The sequence below is a fragment of the Tachyglossus aculeatus genome, chromosome 15, assembly GCF_015852505.1.
Source record: "Tachyglossus aculeatus isolate mTacAcu1 chromosome 15, mTacAcu1.pri, whole genome shotgun sequence".
NCBI classification, from domain to species: Eukaryota; Metazoa; Chordata; class Mammalia; order Monotremata; family Tachyglossidae; genus Tachyglossus; species Tachyglossus aculeatus.
Window position 1 is genome coordinate 4,729,581 of NC_052080.1, and position 19,185 is coordinate 4,748,765.

The window sequence follows — 19,185 nt, forward strand, 5'->3', positions numbered from 1 at the left end:
TTTGAGCGCTTTTTATATGCAGAACGCTCTACTAAGCACTTGGAACAGTTCAGGAGAGTTAGGAGTGATCCCTGACCTACAGGAGCTTACAGCTTAGCAGGGGACACTAAACAAATGAGAGTTTGGCAGGGAAGCCACTGAACTTAAAGATACCTACACAGGTACTGCTGGAGGAGCTGGTGGTTTTAGCCAAAATGCACAGCGAAATGACGGGTTCTGGCAGAGTGGAGTGTTTCGTGTATCGTGTTAATCGGTGTCTCTGTGGAGAGAGGTCAGTGCAATGGGTTAGCGATGGCCAGATGATTTATTGGCCGGAGTTCTGGTTGACCTTCACCACCTGGGAAATGGGGCAGAACATGGCCGTGAATGAATTACCAAAGGTCACCAGTAACGAGAGGGGTTCCTGGTCCGTGAACAGCTTCTGGTAACAGTGGCGGCGAAAACCGGTTTGAGTCTGCCGCTCCCCTCTCCCTCCATGTCTCTGCCATTTCAGAAGCGGGTTTTCCTTCATCTCGCAGCCCCTGGGGGCTAGTGGACGCTTCCTCTGTGGCCCAGGCTCCGGGTCAGCATTTGACTCTCCGAGCCCTGGAACAAGGAGGAAGGGATGTGGGACCCACTGGCCGTGTCCCATCTTTTCCCAGCTCTGTCGCTTGACTCCTGTTTCTGCACGACATCCAGTGGAGGTCTCCTCTGCCTTTAACTCTCCCCTTTCCTAAAACCGATAGCCTCCTTTTGACTCTTATTTTTGGCCCCCTTCAATTGACAGCCGTTATTTAACCTTTCCCAAGTGAAGCAGCGGTGCCCAGTGAATCGAGCCGGGGCTTGGGAGTCAGAAGGACCTGGGTTCTAATCCCGCCTCCGCCACTTCGCTCCCTGGTGACCTTGAGCAAGTAACTTTACTTCTCTGGGCCTCAGTGTTTCTTCATCTGTAAAATGGGGATTAAGACTGTGATTAAGACTTTTTAGACTGTGAGCCCCCTTTTAGACTGTGAGCCCACTGTTGGGTAGGGACTGTCTCTATATGTTGCCAACTTGTACTTCCCAAGCGCCTAGTACAGTGCTCTGCACACAGTAAGCGCTCAATAAATACGATTGATGGATTGATTGACTGTAAACTCCATGTGGGACAGGGACTGTGTCCAACCTGATTAGCTTGCATCGACACCGGTGCTCAGAACAGTGCCTGGTACGTAGTCAGTGCTTAACAAATGCCATTTTAAATAAAAGTGCCAATCCCGGTTCTGTGTGCCTGCATGAGTTCAAGAGAGGCAAGGTTATACATATCCTGCCCTCGAGGAGCTTATGGTCTAGACAGAAAGGCAGATGCAAAGAGAGATCAGGGATTTCAGCATTTAGAAACACAAACCCAAGGAGAATAGGCAAATGGAAACATGTATTGAGAGGCAGGGAGATGTATGGAAGGAGGTCAAGAAGAGAACACAAACCCCATCTGAAGTTTTGTTTTTCCCTCCTCCCCTGGCTAGGCTTTAAGCTCCTTGCGGGCAGGAACCATGGCTACTTGTCTAAGAGCTTAGTACAGTGCTTGGCACACAGTAGGTGCCTAATAAATACTATCGACTGTCTGAATTTTGACTCCTTTAGGACTGTCCCACCCAAGTTTCTCCCTTCACACTCCTGTGTGGAAAGGTCAGAGGAGTGTGAGGAAAGGAGAAAAAAGAGGAAATCAGGTGACCCTGGCTACCAGTGGACTACAGGACAATTGCAGTTAACAGTGCAATAGTTGAGATGAATTTTTCTTCTTAATGGTACTTGTTAAGCGCTTACTATGTGCCAGGCATTGTTCTTTGCACTAGAGTAGATACAGGATAAGCAGGCTGGACACAGTCCATGCCCCACATGTGGCTCACAGCCTTAATCCCCATTTTCAGATGAGGTAACTGAGGCACCGAGAAGTTAAGCGACTTGCCCAAGTTCACACAGTAGACAAGGGCCGGAGCCAGGATTAGAACCAAGGTCCTTCTGACTCGGTTGAGGTGAGCCATGGGTTGTTTTTTTTAAGCATTAACGATGGGCCCCAAAATCTGTCATAATTTCAGAGAAGTTCAGCAGTACCAGATTTGTTGGACTGGAAATACCAGGCGAAGGGCCGATTTAAGATAGTGGCAGCCCTGGGATATTGGAGTGCCCAAGCTTGGTAGCTTGCACCCTTCAATAATGGTGACCCCATTTCATTCAGGGCAGGGGTTGATGGGGGCTTGCTCTGTTCCATGTCGTACTACAGTATTTAGTGCCCATTTTAACCACAGAAATGTCCTCTTCCTCCCAGAAATGTCTTAAACGAAAGCATTCACACTCTCCCGGGCATCTCCGGGACCCTTAATTTCCCCCAGCCTGGGCCGCTGCCTCTCGGACTCTTTGGCCACTACCTCTCTGATAGCCACAGGCTCTCGCCCTGACATGCCACTGCCTCTTCTCCCGCTCTTTGGGTGTCTGGATTTTCAGGTGACGTTGCTCGGTAGATTCAGGCCCAAAGCTCGTTTTTCCTTCGGAGGTTCCCAGGACTGAAAGTGTAGCCCCCTCAGCCTAGCGGAAAAGTGGGAAGATTTTTAAGGGAAATGTTTTAATGCTCATTTGCTTTTCCTCTGGGAAACAAAAGATGGTAGAAATGCCCGGATCCTTGAACGCTCCACGTGTCTCTTCCCATCGGAAGCGGACCGGCGTTCGATTTTCTTAAGCCCGTAGCGCTGAGAAATGAGGCGGTATAGATCCGAGCTCCCTAACCTCGCCGCAAATGATAATGACAGAACAGGCTTCTGTTTTGGAAATGTTGGCCAGTGAAACGCCTGTCTTCAAATGCATAAGACATGGACACATTCATCTGTGGACAGAGGAGGCTCCTATTAAGGCAGCGTTTACCAGTTTACCCTAAGGTAATCTGAAAATGTCTACTTTGAAAGAGCAGCTGAAATGTCAGGCAGGAAAATTCCGGTCTTGTAAAGATTAAGAGCCTAATATTGTTTGAGCGTAATTAGAAAGCCGCTGTTCGTGAAAATAGGTTTTTCCCAGCAGTGAACAACAAATGTTCCACCAGGCAGAACTGGGAGTGCAGGCTCAGATTGTTTAAATAGTAATAAGTTAGTTGGACGGTGTCACCGGCTCTCTTTTTCCTATAACCCCCTCCTTAATAAGTGAAAACTTGGCTCACTGATGCAAATTGAGATAGAATAATGCCCAGCTTTTCAGTGACTTCAGGTCGTAATTCTGGCAGAGCTGCCACTCTTCACTTCAGAAAACTCCTGGGCAAACCACTCCTCCCCTTAGGCTGAGGTTTTTGGAATAACGTCAGTGACTAAGCTAAATTTTTCAGTTTCATTGTTGGCTAAATATTATTTTAAAATTCAACGTCATAATGAACCAGAAAGCAAACTCAATCAACAAGGCAAAATAAGTTGTTAATGCCGGCTCTCTTAGGTGACGTATTTTGATGTGTCCCTTGGAATTATGTGTACTCGTTTTGTTTTCTCCTCAAGGGACAGCAAATCTCTGTAGTATAATGGGGTTTTTGTATTTTTAAAAAAGCAAAAAACTCTAGGGCTCTAGGTAACTATTGCATTTGTGTAGGACGTTCCACATCTAGTGATAATTCAGGTAAAGACTGATGAATCCAAATTACCGCCGTGCCTGGTGTCACATTCAACGTTAGTACTGGGAGGCAGATCTGATAAATAGTACTCAGTCAGTGACTTGGTGGGTGTTGGTTAAGCGCTTAGTACAGTGCTCTGCACATAGTAAGCACTCAATAAATACGATTGATTTTGATGTTGGTTCAAAGTCTTCTACGTCTTGCCTCGCCGAGAGCTGTATTGGCCGCCGGCTGGTCCTTAATGGTTATTCCTGTTGGTTTTTTTTTGAAAAAGAACAAGAGGGCAACTGTTGCCCTCTCATCACCAACTTGTTCTTCCCCAGTGTTTGGCCTGTAGATATCAGAACCTGGGCAGGGCATTTAGGGGTGGGACAAAAACAGATTAGGTTTGGGACTGGCAGGCGGAATTACAAGACAGATGCGTTTGGGGTCTTGTCAGCCCTGTCTGGAAATGAATCGGTAGCTCTCAGTACCAAGAAGAGGGCATGAGCCAGACGGAGGGCCCACAGTTACAGAGGCGAACACCCCAGCTTCACTTGTGGACCCCCAGAAATCCAGGGCTCTGGCCAACACCTAGCAAAGGACCATTCTGTGACAACGACTAGTCATGGCACTCAGTTAAATCATAAGCTTGATTTTACTTGTACACATCTATTCTATTTATTGTATCCTGTTAATATGTTTGGTTTTGTTCTCTGTCTCCCCCTTCTAGACTGTGAGCCCACTGTTGGGTAGGGACTGTCTCTATATGTTGCCGACTTGTGCTTCCCAAGCGCTTAGTACAGTGCTCTGCACACAGTAAGTGCTCAGTAAATACAATTGATTGATTCCCAGACTGAGCCCCATCCTTCCTCTCCCTCTCCATCCCCACCCCCCCCATCTTACCTCCTTCCCCTCCCCACAGCACCTGTATATATGTTTGGACGGATTTACCGCTCTATTGATTTTACTTGTACAGATCTATTCTATTTATTTTATCCTGTTAATATGTTTGGTTTGGTTCACTGTCTCCCCCTTCTAGACTGTGAGCCCGCTGTTGGGTAAGGACTGTCTCTAGATGTTGCCGACTTGGGCTTCCCAAGCACTTAGTACAGTGCTGTGCACACAGTAAGCGCTCAATAAATATGATTGATCGATAAGCTGCTAGACCGTAAACTGCTAGCACTTAGTACAGTGCCCCGCACCCAGTAGGTACACAGTAAATACTATTGATTGATTAATCATGGACCTCAACACCCTCCGCAAGTTTTCCCTAGAATCATCAGCTTACCGTTCTCCCCGGAGGTCCCCCAACCTTATCCTTTAAGGGTCGGTCCCCTCCAGAGAGGGAAGAAAACAGAGATTTTCCATACCATCACAGAGTCCCTGCTCTTCCCGCCATAATGATCCCATGAGAGGATAACTTGAGCAAGTGGCATCTCTGGTTTGAAGAGCAATTTTTGACTTTATCTGAACTTGAAATGCTTAGCTCAGAATCAGTGGCAGTTGATATGAACGCCCCGCGGAGCTTCACATCCCCGGGTCATTGGCTTTGGCGTAATTTAGACCAGGACCTTTAAAATCCCTTGAGGCTAAAGAGGTATTAATGATAATAATAATGTTGGTATTTATTAAGTGCTTACTACGTGCCAGGCACTGTAAGCACTGGGGTGGATCCGAGCAAATCGGGTTGGACATGGTCCCTGTCATCATCATCATCATCGATCGTATTTATTGAGCGCTTACTATGTGCAGAGCACTGTACTAAGCGCTTGGGAAGTACAAATTGGGTACATATAGAGACAGTCCCTACCCAACAGTGGGCTCACAGTCTAAAAGGGGGAGACAGAGAACAGAATCAAACATACTAACAAAATAAAATAAATAGAATAGATATGTACAAGTGAAATAAATAAATAGAGCAATAAATATGTGGGGTTCACAGTCTCAATCCCCATTTTACAGATGAGGTAACTGAGGCCCAGAGAAGTGAAGTGACTTGCCTAAGGTTACACAGCAGACAAATGGCGCATCCAGGATTAGAACCCACGACCTTCTGACTCTCAGGCTCGTGCTCTATCCACTACACCATGCATAAGGCCCCCCCGTGGGGCAACCTGATCACCTTGTAACCTCCCCAGCGCTTAGAACAGTGCTTTGCACATAGTAAGTGCTTAATAAATGCAATTATCATTATTATTAAGGTTCATTTTCTTAATCCCCATTTTACAGATGGTAACTGAGGCACATAGAAGTGAAGTGACTTGCCCAGGGTCACACAGCAGGCAAGTGGCAGAGCTAAGATTAGAACCCAAGTCCTTCATTCATTTCATTCATTCATTCCATTGTATTTCTTGAGCACGTACTGTGTGAGTAAGCCCTGCCCGCACCCTCCGCTCCTCCACCGCTGACCTCCTCACCGTACCTCGCTCTCGCCCGTCCTGCCATCGACCCCCGGCCCCCGTCATCCCCCTGGCCTGGAATGCCCTCCCTCTGCCCATCCGCCAAGCTAGCTCTCTTCCTCCCTTCAAGGCCCTACTGAGAGCTCACCTCCTCCAGGAAGCCTTCCCACACTCAGCCCCCTCCTTCCTCTCCCCCTCATCCCCCTCTCCATCCCCCCCGTCTTACCTCCTTCCCTTCCCCACAGCACCTGTATATATGTATGTACATATTTATTACTCTATTTATTTATTTTACTTGTACATATCTATCCTATTTATTTTATTTTGTTAATATGTTTGGTTTTGTTCTCTGTCTCCCCCTTCTAGACTGTGAGCCCACTGTTGGGTAGGGACTGTCTCTAGATGTTGCCAACTTGTACTTCCCAAGCGGTTCGTACAGTGCCCTGCACACAGTAAGTGCTCAATAAGTACGACTGATTGATTGAAGAGCACCATACTAAACGCTTGGGAGACACCCAAGCCCGTGCTCTATCCACTAAAAGATGCCCTAACCTGTGGCAACGCCGATCTGCGTCTCCCCCCGAGGCAGCTTTAACCAGGTGGTGGAAAGCAGAGAAACAGGGTGCCCGTTGGCCTGGGTTCCTTGAGTCCTCGGGACGGTAGTGGCGGTCCGTAGAAATCTCTGCCAAATCACCGCTGCTTCTATTAGGAACGGGTGGACCCGGGCCAACGTAAACCTTTAAGTTGTCATGTGGTTTCACGTGATTCATTTTCTATCGTCTTTCTGAAAAAGATTGACGATAGTTTAATTGCATGACGGGCCTTTTGTCCTCCAGGTGGGTTGAAAGTTCATGGCCTCATGAGGTGGAACTGCTGGTTGGGCAATTATTATCGACCCCCGGCCCACGTCCTCCCCCGGGCCTGGAATGCCCTCCCTCTGCCCCTCCACCAAGCTAGCTCTCTTCCTCCCTCCAAGGCCCTGCTGAGAGCTCACCTCCTCCAGGAGGCCTTCCCAGACTGAGCCCCTTCCTTCCTCTCCCCCTCGTCCCCCTCTCCATCCCCCCCATCTTACCTCCTTCCCTTCCCCACAGCACCTGTATATATGTGTATATGGTTGTACATATTTATTACTCTATTTATTTATTTATTTATTTATTTTACTCGTACATTTCTATCCTATTTATTTTATTTTGTTGGTATGTTTGGTTCTGTTCTCTGTCTCCCCTTTTTATACTGTGAGCCCACTGTTGGGTAGGGACTGTCTCTATGTGTTGCCAATTTGTACTTCCCAAGCGCTTAGTACAGTGCTCTGCACATTGTAAGCGCTCAATAAATACGATTGATTGATTGATTGATTAGTATTATCCTATGGTGATGATCGTCATGGTATTTAAGTGCTTACTGTGCGTCAAGCACCGTTCCATGCGCTGGGGTAGATGCAAGTTAATCAGATTGGATTCAGTCCCCGCCCCACGGGGGATTCACAGCCTAAGTAGCCGGGGCAACAGGTATTTAATCCCCGTGTTACAGTTGAGGAAACCGAGGCACAGTTTCCCAAGATCACAAAGAAGCAGTGGGCAGAGTGGGGATTAGAACCCAGGCCCCCCGACTCCCAGGCCCGTCGTCTTTCCAGTAGTCCGCACTACTTCTCAGGTAATCAGGGTGTTTATCAAACGCTAACCTGTGTGCGCCGGCCTTTTTGCTGGGGGAGAAACCAACATAATAGAGGAGGTGCAGTCTTGAGCCCGGAAGCTTCTCATCGGGCGACCAGCAGAAGGAGGAGTGTGTAACCCTAGCAACCTTCATTCCATCATATTTATTGAGCGCTTACTGTGTGCGGAGCGCTGTACTAAGCGCTTGGGAAAATACAATTTGCCCGGCACATAGTTAAGTGCTTAACAAATACCATAATTTCTAATTATTATTACAATACAGTAATAAAGAGCGACAATCCCTGCTCACAGTCTAGAGGGACTGCCTGAAATAGCCCAACCCCCAAACACTGAATTATAATAATAAAAATTAGAATAATAATGCTGATGGTATCTGTTAAGCACTTACTATGTGTCAAGCACTGTTCTAAGTGCTGGGGTAGGTTACAAGTTAATCAGGTTGGACACAGTCCCTGTCCCTAGTGAGGCTCACAGTCTTAATCCGCATTAATGATTAGGTGACTGAGTCACAGACAATTCAAGTGACTTGCCCAAGGTCACTCAGCCCTCGGGGTGGGTGGAGGATGCACCAGGTTAGGAGTGGGAAAGGGGCAAGGGGTAGGTGTTGAGATAGAGCTCACTGGAGCTGGGAATGCCAATTAATAATAATTGTGGTATTTGCTAAGCGCTTATTATGTGCCGCCCACTGTACTAAGCACTGGGATATATACAAGCAAATCGGGTTGGACACGGTCCCTGCCCCATGTGGGACTCACAGTCTCAATCCCCATTTTACAGAAGAGGTCACTGAGGCACAGAGAAGTGAAATGACTTGCCCAAAGTCACACAACGGACACAGGGCCATGCTGGGATTAGAACCCATGACCTTATAGCTCCATCCACTACGCCAAGCTGCTTCTCAGGCCAGTTGAGTTTTGAGGGGGTTTTTTCCACATATTCTGGCCATGAGCAGGGACTGAATCTCACGTGGCATCTGAGCCTAGCCTGATTATGTCATATCTACCCCAGTAGTTAGTACAGTGCCTGGCACGTAGTGAGCCCTTAATCAATATCTCAATTAGTACCTGGGTAGAGCACAGCCCTTTGAAGCCCTGACACAAGGACCGGTTACAGACCTAAAGGTTGGTGTTGTCATGGGAACAGACACAGCCAGTCAGAAGCACTTGGGCTAAAAGAGGTACGTTCAAATTTCGTGGTTATTCAGGGGTATTTATTGAGTGCTTACTGTGTGCTGAACACTGTACTAAGCACTTGGGAGAGTCCAGTCCAACAGAGCCAGTAGGCACATTTCCTACAGACAGGAAACGTGGCAGCCTCTGCTTGTATTAAAACACAAAAGAGCCCGGGCTTTGGAGTCAGAGGTCATGGGTTCAAATCCCGGCTCTGCCAACAGTAAGCTGTGTGACTTTGGGCAAGTCACTTAACTTCTCTGTTCCCTCAGTTACCTCATCTGTAAAAATGGGGATTAAAACTGTGAGCGCCCCGTGGGACAACCTGATCACCTGATCACCCAGCGCTTAGAACAGTGTTTTGCACATAGTAAGCGCTTTATAAATGCCATCATTATTATTATTATTATAAAAAGGAGCTGGTGACATTGAGATCTCTTCTTTTGCCCCCCCTCGACTAAGCATTTAGCTTTGCCCTCTGCGGGTTTGACCCTTGACATATTCCTAGGTGCCATAGATTCCAGGCAGTTCTAAACTGATCTGAAAACTGTTAGTCTAAATCCCTTTGGTGATTTTTAAAAGCTGATTTTGGAGTGGCGGCTTTTAAGCCGTAAAGCTGCCTATGCTTCTCATTAGCAAATTGTTTTGATATCCACCCAGAGTGGCTTTAGTTGGGAGTGCATGAAGGAGGTTTAATTAATGAAAAATGGAAGTTAAATCTAGATGTGGCAAGCAGAAAAGCCCGTGATGGCATTAATAATGAAGCACTTAAGTAAGCACAGTGCGTTCTGTAATAAACTTGCACGTTGGATACAGTTTGCTCACGTAGACGTCTAGATGTTTTGTATCTCATTAAGCTTTTCATTTTCTCTAAGTCCCACCTCTTAGCAGAGAGATAAACTGAGCCTCTTTCCAATTACTTTTGCTGGGAGTTAGCCTGTTGCATTTAACTGTGGAAGATGAGCTGTCGATTGGAAAATGTATCTTCTCCATCAGGTTTTCAATCAAACATATTTATTGAGCACCTACTATTTGCAGAGGACCATATGAAGCTCTTGGGAGAGTGCAATAGTAGTAATCAGTCAGTTGTATTTATCGAGTGCTTACTGTATGCAGAACACCGTACTAATCGCTTGGGAGAGTACAATATAAAATTATAACTGACCCATGTCCTGCCCACAACGAGCTCACAGTCCAGAGGGGGAGACAGACATTAATATAAATAAATAAAATTGCAGATATGTATGTAAGTGCTCTGGGACTGGGAGAGGGGGATGAATAAAGGGAGCAAGCAGGATGATAAGGGATTTGGGGAAGAGGCAAGGAGGGGTTAGTCAGGGAAGGCCTTTTGGAGGAGATGGGCCTTCAGTAAGTCTTTAAAGGTGGAGAGAGTAATTCTCGGAGTTGAAGAAGTCAGAGGCAGGACGTGGGGTGAGAGGTTGGTGGCAAGATAGATGAGATCAAGTTACAGTGAGAAGGCTGGGATTAGAGGAATGAAGTTTGTGGGCTGGGTTGTAGCAGGAGAGAAGTGACGTGAGGTACGAGGGGGCACGGCGATTTACTGCTTTAAAGCCTGTAGTGAGGAGTGTCTGTTTGATGTGGAGGTGGATGGGTAACCATTGGTGGTTCTTGAGGAGTGGGGAAGCCTGGCCTGAACGTTTTCTGTAGAAAAATGATCTGGGCAGCAGAGTGAAGTGCGGACTGGAGTGGGGTGAGACAGGAGATCTGCAAGGTAGAAGAAGGCAGCTCCAACGAGGAGCTATCATTCTACCTGCAGGGAGAGACATAAAATAGTTTACAAATGAGAGGGAGGAATGCTCCCATTGAGTACATTGGCAACAATTGTGTTGCCAATTTGTACTTCCCAAGCGCTTAGTACAGTGCTCTGCACATAGTAAGCGCTCAATAAATACGATTGATTGATTGATTGAGTACATAAAGCGCTGGGTGCCGCGGTGAGTGCCAAGATGAGAGGAGGCAGGATGGGACCTGAGGGAAGAAAAAATCATCCTGGCGGAGGCGCATTTCAGAAGGGCTTCAAAGAGGGTTAAATTGTATATATACTGTATATATGTATATACGTTTTGTACGTATTTTTATACGTATTTATTACTCTACTCTATTACTCTATTTTATTTGTACATATTTATTCTATTTTATTTTGTTAATGTGTTTTGTTTTGTTGTCTGTCTCCCCCTTCTAGACTGTAAGCCCACTGTTGGGTAAGGACCGTCTCTATATGTTGCCAGCTTGGACTTCCCAAGCGCTTAGTACAGTGCTCTGCACACAGTAAGCGCTCAATAAATACGATTGAATGAATGAATGAATGAATTGGAGTCTCAAAAACAGGCCTGCTGGCCTCCTTATCTCCTGACGCTCACCTTGATTGGACACCCAATCTCAGGCAACACGATCGGCGAGGTACGCTGTGCAAGCAGTCCTTGTTCTCAGTACTGGCAGCCAAGCATTCATCCACAGCAGGGGGGAAAGGCAGTTTGGGGGGAAATAACTCATTTATGGAGTCTTTTCCATAACCCCTCAGAGTAGTGGGGACCGACAGCCACAAGGAAACCATCGGTAAATAGACTTAAAACATACAGCCCACAGGCTTAGAAAATAGGCACGCTCCCTCCCCGCCCAATTTGCTGAGGGAAAGATAGCAGCCTGGACATCTAAGATAAGGAATAAATAAATCCATCGATGGTATTTATTGAGCGCTTACTATGTGCAGAGCACTATACTAAGCGCTTGGGAGAGTACAGTGCAGCAGAATTAGCAAGAGGGAATTAGGAAGAGGGAATGAATATTTGGAATATTTGGAATGTTTCTCATTGTACTTTGCAACATCGTCCCCCTCTCCATCCCCCCATCTTACCTCCTTCCCTTCCCCACAGCACCTGTATATATATATATATATATATATATATATGTATATATATATGTTTGTACATATTTATTACTCTATTACTCTATTACTTATTACTCTATTTATTTATTTATTCTACTTGTACATATCTATTCTATTTATTTTATTTTGTTAGTATGTTTGGTTTTGTTCTCTGTCTCCCCCTTTTAGACTGTGAGCCCACTGTTGGGTAGGGACTGTCTCTATATGTTGCCAATTTGTACTTCCCAAGCGCTTAGTACAGTGCTCTGCAGATAGTAAGCGCTCAATAAATACGATTGATGATGAAAGAAAAGGTGAACCTGCTTGACCCCGTGCAATTTTCTGTCTCGGGGCATGGGGGGCTTTCTGACAGGGAGCGTGTCTCCCATTCCCCCAGCCCCTGCACTTCTCCGAGGCTGGGGGCCGGGACCGGGTTCCCTGGGGTGTCGTCCTGGACCCCCTTTATTGATGCAGAAGAGGTTTTCCTAGGCCAACGGGGTCCTTTCCCACCCCGCAAATCAATGGGCTGGGTAGGGCCGCTCGCATTAGATGAGGCCTGCCCGCAGATGGGGCTGGGCCCGGGAACCAGGGGGATGATCGAGTAGCCCTCCTAGAGAGTTGCTACATTTTGAAAACGAAAGGAATCAGCCCGCATTTCAGCGGCGAGAGCTGACCACCAGCCGGGTGATGGCCAAATAGCAGTTGTCAAGCGCAGCGAGCAAGGGGCGGGTTGCCCCCGACCTCACCCGCCATCCGCCGTCGGGTGCCTTTCAGGAGGAACGGAGCTGGCGACCGGGAAAAGGCGCTGCAGGTGATGCTGCAGGTGCTGCAGGCCTGCGACCATCCTGCCCCGGACATGTTCTGCTTGTGCGGCCGGATCTACAAGGACATGTTCCTCGACTCGGACTGCAAGGACACCGACAGCCGAGACATGGCCATCCAGTGGTAATGGAGCAGAAGCCTCCGCCAACGCCCCGGCCCCCTGTCTTCACCGTTAGCTAGCCGTCCCCCTATTCCTTGAAAGGGCAAGTGAGGTTGGGAGGCAGTGGTGTTTGTGTGGGTGTGGGTCTGTGAATCTGTGTGGGTGTACCTCTGCCGCCTTGAAATTGTCTTGGAGAGAGCAAGCAAAATTTCTCTTTTTTTGGACCTCCTGCTTATCAGCTGTCACGGTCGACTCTGCCGCGCAATGATTTAGACATGTGGCTTTCTTTTAAAGCTCCCTTTCTGTGAAAAGATGGTGCAGAAGATGGAATTTCCCAAGGGAACATTTTGGAATGGCCAACAGGCAAACATTGAAAACACATGGGCAGAGTAGCCATGACTTCAGCATCCTGGGGCTCAGTCTCGTCTCTCTAGCCGCTGACCCCTGGTTCACACCCTTCCCCTTCACCTCCGGCAGACCACCGTTTCTCCATCTCGAAGGCCCTTCTGCAGTCCCACCTCCTCCAGGAAGCCTTCTCTGACTAACTTCTCATCTCCCTGCCCTATGCTGTCCTCCGCCCCTCCCTCCCACCCAGTGTCCATTTCAGCACAGACTTTTATGCTCTGTGCCTTCCCCTTACCTGTAATTTTATCCTTCTGTCTGTGTGTAAGCCCTTTGTGGGAAGGAATAATGTCTGCTAACTCTATCCTACTCCCCCAAGTGCTTAGTACAGGGCTCTGCACAGAGTAAGGGCTCAGTAAATACTGACTGAATACTGAATAAATAGTTGTAGAATTTCAAAATGCCCTAATATAAAAATGCCCTAAGAAGGAAAACATTTTTTTAAAACCCAGAACATGAGATGCCATACTAGATGAATAGTTTGTCTCCAAGAACCGCAGCCCAGGGCACCGTGATTCACAGTCCTTAAGATTATCGGAACCGTTAATGGGTTTTTAATTTGCCTGGAGAGAGTACTTAAAAGAACTGTTGGACTAAGCAAACAAAAAGATTTTTTCACAGGCTGATTTTTGCCTTCGAGGAGCAACACAGGTTCTTTTTATTTTGTTTCATGTGTGAGGAGAAAGCAACTCTGTCAGTCAGTCGTATTTATTGAGCGCTAACTGTGTGCAAAACACCGTATTAAGTACTTGGGAGAGTACAATAGGGTAATTATGGTGCTTGCTATGTGCGGAGCACCGTTCCAAGTGCTGGAGTAGATGCAAGTTAATCAGGTCGGATGCAGTCAATAGAACAGTTACATTCCCTGCCCACAGTGAGCTTGCCGTCTAGAGGACTGGAATGGGAACCGGGTGTGCTTGCATCTGCAGGTACCGGCAGGGATTTGAGCTGCAGTCGTCTCTCTATTCCGGAATCAATCTGGCGGTCTTGCTGATCGTGGCCGGCCAACAGTTTGAAACCTCTATGGAACTGAAAAAGATAGGTAATGGCCATCGTCAGTCAGTCCTGCATGCTGTACCCTGGATTCCCTTTCACCTGGGTCAATATAATATCATTCGCCTTCTTAGAGCGCGGGTGGGCAGTTGCTAGGTAGAAGAGTCTGCTTTTCCTGCACTTTATGCCTGGTTATGTCCGGGACCGAGGAAATCACGGTCCCTCGCAGGGTGACGAGATCACGTGACCCCATCACCATCCACACTTCCCAGGTGTCCGGCTGAACAGTTTACTGGGAAGGAAAGGCAGCTTGGAAAAAATGAATAACTACTGGGATGTCGGACAGTTCTTCAGCGTGAGCATGTTGGCCAATGACGTTGGCAAAGCGGTACAAGCCGCGGAGAGGCTCTTCAGGTTGAAGCCTCCAGTTTGGTGAGTTTGGACGTGCCTGGGCCACCCCCAGAGTGTGCTAAGTGGCACTTAAGTCCTCGCAGTGCGGCCTAGTGGATAGAGCACAGGCCTGGAGTCAGAAGATCATGGGTTTGAATCCCCACTCGACCTTGGGCAAGTCACGTCACTTCTCTGTGCCTCAGCTCCCTCATCTGTACAACAGGCATTGAGACCGTGAGCCCAGCATGGGACAGGAACTGTGTCCAACCCGATTTACTGGGATCCACCCCAGTGCTTAGTACGGTACCTGGCACATAGTAAGCACTTGACAGATACCACTATTATTAGTAGTAACCGTAATAAAAATTAATTCCTCTATCATTACGATCATGCCCAAGAGCACCGAGCTAACCTCTGAGGGAGAATCGGCTCAGCCAGTCTGAGTCCCCTAGGGAGCTCACAATCCCAAGAGGGAGGGAGGGAGGGCAGTTATCTATTCTCATTTGACAGAGGAGGGAACTGAGGCCCAGAGCGAGAGATGGTGACATGCCCATGGTTGCACAGCCCCAGATACCAGTGAGGGCGGAGGTGTTTAACACAGCCTTTATTAGGTCCTTCCAAGGGGCAGAGCCCTGAACTAAGCACTGGGGAAAAGTGCACGAATACTGAAAGATGCCAGCCCCTGCCCCACGGGCACTCCCAATAAAAAAAAAAGGCAGGAGGAGGAGAAGGAGGGCAGGCACCCAAGGAAAGAAGTAACATATATATCCCTGACCCATCACTGCCTTCATAAGATCTGAAAGTCAGAGGTGCCCAGAACAGAGAAGCACAATATTCTTTGACCGATCTCAGGATGAGCCTGTGTTGGTTGTGTGGCTGCTCGTTTGTGCTCAGGAATTCTCAATCAATCAATCAATCAATCGTATTTATTGAGCGCTTACTGTGCGCAGAGCACGTGTTATAAGGCCGAGAAGGAGGGCCCAGAAACAGGTTCACTCTTGACGCGGGTTTGCTGGACCGCCCTGCCTCGGCCCCGATTGGTGTTTTTTTTGTAGGTATCTCCGTTCTCTCGTCCAGAACCTGTTATTAATTCAGCGCTTCAGGAAACTGGTCGTAGAACACTCGTCCAGGCAAGAGAGGCTTAACTTCTGGCTAGACATCATCTTTGAAGCAACTAAAGAAATCCCCAATGGACTCAGGTTTCCGGTAAGACGTTCGTGAATCCATTTCCTCAGGCTCCGTGTACACACCTTGGGATTTATCGGAACAAAGGAGTCTACAGGGTGGAGGGAAAAGAACCCGGGAAAAGTTGAGGGGTCTCAGAAGCAGCACAGTCTTCCAGGCATTTCCATAGTGGTTCGGTTTTTCGTTTCCCGTGATACCTTTTTCCGGGATTTCCTGACTTCTGTAATTGTCTGTGGACAGTTTTTGCGGTTCAAATGATTATGAACTGGAGCCAAGAGCTCTTCAAATGGCATTTGATCGTGGAATAGATAGAATTAGTACCCCATGTTCTTGTACTGGAAAATCTAACACACAGAAAATTAAATGGACAATGGGAATGTTTCTTCAAAGACTTGGATAATTGGGCCACTTCCTGTAGGATACTTTGATATTTTCCACAGTCGATGTCTTTGATCCTGAGGGCTCTCCAAGGTACTTGTAAGAAATCCATAAATGGAAAGGCAAGTTAAGATCTAGTGAAGTGGAAACATTTTGATGACATAGTGAAACTCTATAGAAGTGACGTATCTCATGTATTTTCAAGAAATCTCAAACTCTTCGTATTTATCGTATCACCCCCAAAGTCCACCTAACATTCAGTCAAGTTGAGCACAGAACTTCCCATTTTCCAAGAGGGTGTTGTCTGTATTTAGTTACCAGGGCAAAAGCACTTAGAGAAACAAAAATTTATAAAGCAATATGCAATAAAAGATTTTCTGATCCTAAAATAGAAAGGGTACATACAACATCACAGGGATAAAAATCTGTATTTTGGGGTCTTTTTGACTTCCAGGAGGAAATTCAAAAATCTGAGATCAAATTTGCATTGACAAACATGCTTGAAACCAGTAACAAGAAACTAACCAGAAAAAGCACGGAAAACATAAAGAAGAGAAAATTTGAATAGTATTACCCATTTATTGACTTTGGGGCAAAAAGCATAGGACTCTTAGCTTCGTAAATTCTGTGTTCTAAAGCTGAAACTCATATTTGTATGTGTTTTGTGCACATACATTGATTTTGAGTGACAAAATTCAGCCCCTTTTAATCAATCCAATGTATTTTTTGAGCGCTTCCTGTATGCAGAGCTCTGTACCAAGCGCTTGGGAGAGTACAGTTCAGTAGGGTAGGTAGACATGATCCTTGCCCACAAGAAGCTTACAGTCTAGAGGGAGAGGCTCACGTTAAATTACAGATGGATATGTACATAAGTGCTCCAGGGGTGGGGTGAAAATTAAAGTGCATAAGATTTACAGATCCAAGTTCATAGGAGATGCAGAAGGAAGGGGACATAGAGGAAATGATGCTATAGGGCGGAGGATAAATTGGGAGAGCGAGAGGGCTTAGTCAGGGAAGGTCTTGTGGTGGAGATGTGATTTTAGGAGGGCTTTGAAGATAGGCAGAGCGGTGGTCTGTTGGACATGAAGTGGGAGGGAGCTCCAGACCAGAGGGAAGACGTGGGCGAGGTTTCATTTATGAGGCAGACGAGATGGAGGTACAGTGAATAGGTTGGGGCCGGGTTGTTGGAGTAAATCAGCAAGGAAAAGTAGGAAGGGGCGAGCAGGTTGGGTGCTCCAGATTCGATGGTGAGGAGCTTCTTTTGGACGCGGAGGTGGATGGGCAACCATCGGAGGTTCTTGAGGAGTGAGGCGACGTGGACGTGGCTTTTGATCCGGGCAGAAGAGCAAAGTACGGACTGGAGTGCGAAGAGGCAGGGAGGTCAGCGAGGAAACTGCTGCATTATGGCCTAGTGGCTAGAGCACAGGCCTGGAGTCAGAAGATCGTGGGTTCTCATCCCGTCTTTGCCACTTGTCTGCTGTGTGACCTTGGGCAAGTCACCTAACCCTCAGTTCCCTCATCTGTAAAATGGAGATTAAGACTATGAGCACTGTGTGGGACAGGGACTGCGTCCAACATTATTATCTTGTAATAATAATAATAACAGTGGTATTTGTTAAGCACTTACTATGTGCCAAGCACTATTCTAATAATAATAATAATAATAGCATTTATTAAGCGCTTACTATGTGCAAAGCACTGTTCTAAGCACTGGGGAGGTTACAAGGTGATCAGGTTGTCCCACAGGGGGCTCACAGTCTTAATCCCCATTTTACAGATGAGGTAACTGAGGCCCAGAGAAGTTAAGTGACTTGCCCAAAGTCACACGGCTAAGTGGTGGATCTGGGATTAGAACCCATGGCCTCTGATTCCCAAGCCAGTGCTCTTTCCACTAAGCCACTATCCCAGCGCTTAGAACAGTGCCTAGCACACAGTAAGCGCTTAATAATTACCATCATCATTATTATTGTCATAAGATAAATGCTGGGATGAGTGTGGTGGCCATTTGGACAGAGAGGCTAGGTTGGATTTTAGAGCTGCTTTGAAAGTAGGACGGGGGGCATATCGTGACTGATCGAATATGCTCGTTGGCTGTGGGCAGGGAATGTATCTGTTTATTGTTGTATTGCACTCTCCAAAGCGCTTAATACAATGCTCTGCACACCGTAAGCGCCCAGAAAATGCGACTGAATGAATGAATGGGAGAAATGAGTTAAGGATAATGCCCAGATTATGGGATTGTTAAACAGGCTCGTGCTGTTGTCTATGGTTATGGGAAAGTCTGGGAGAGGACAGGGTTTGGGCTTTTTATTTTATTTAAACGGTCGTGATTGTTTCACTTCAGCCACCATTTTAGGAATCTCTGTTCCAGGTTCTCATCATAGAGCCGACGAAAGTCTACCAGCCGTCTTACGTTTCCATCAACAAGGAGGCGGAAGAGAGGACCGTCTCTCTGTGGCACGTCTCCCCAGCTGAAACGGTAAGAGCAGCTGGGAGCTCCTTCCACTCCCCTGCGTGTGTGTTAATCCAAGGCAGAATTGCAAACCTGCCCTTCGGGTAACTAACTGGACGAAGAAGGCCCTGTAATCACAGGTGAAACAGGCCCTGGGTCCCCACTACCCCCGGAAATTCATGTACATTTGTGAGTTTGGGGGAGCCATCACTGGAATTTACTGAGTGGCTCTTGAGGGCTAAGCCCCTGGGAGAGAAAGCAGATGCCAGATGATTTTCCCTGCCCTGAAGGATCTGACAATCTAATGAGGGAGACACAGACAAAAGTCATCTGCAAATAAAGGGTGCAGGACGAAGGATTTAACAGGAGGAAGTACAAGTATATCAGAATGAAATAGGAGGATAAATAATCGACTATACACAACAACATATAAATGCTCCATATGTAGATGTCGTCTTTGTACAATTATCCATTTGTCTGTATAAGTGTACGAATGAAAAGGATTTAACAGGAGGAAGTGCAGGTATATCAGGATGAAATAGGAGGATCAGTAATCAACTATGCACAACAACATATAAATGCTCCATATGTAAATGTCTTCTTTGTACAGTTATACATTTGTCTGTATAAGTGTACAAATAAAATGCACACTGGCGAGGTAAAAACAGCTAAGGATGAGTAACGGGGTTGATTATCACAACTTCTGTTTCCAGTGAGTCGGAAATTGCTTAACTTATTTTTCATTTTAT

General features: G+C 46.8%; 1 protein-coding gene across 1 annotated transcript in view; it reads left to right on the top strand.

Annotated features, from left to right (window-relative positions):
- Positions 1-19,185, top strand: part of MAP3K15 (mitogen-activated protein kinase kinase kinase 15) — a 66,290-nt gene that overhangs the window by 20,773 nt on the left and 26,332 nt on the right. Inside the window, exons 8-12 of the mRNA XM_038756992.1 lie at positions 12,489-12,659; positions 13,968-14,080; positions 14,304-14,463; positions 15,477-15,627; positions 18,356-18,463. Of these exons, the coding sequence (XP_038612920.1) occupies positions 12,489-12,659; positions 13,968-14,080; positions 14,304-14,463; positions 15,477-15,627; positions 18,356-18,463 (703 nt within the window). The remainder of the gene's footprint in view (positions 1-12,488; positions 12,660-13,967; positions 14,081-14,303; positions 14,464-15,476; positions 15,628-18,355; positions 18,464-19,185) is intronic.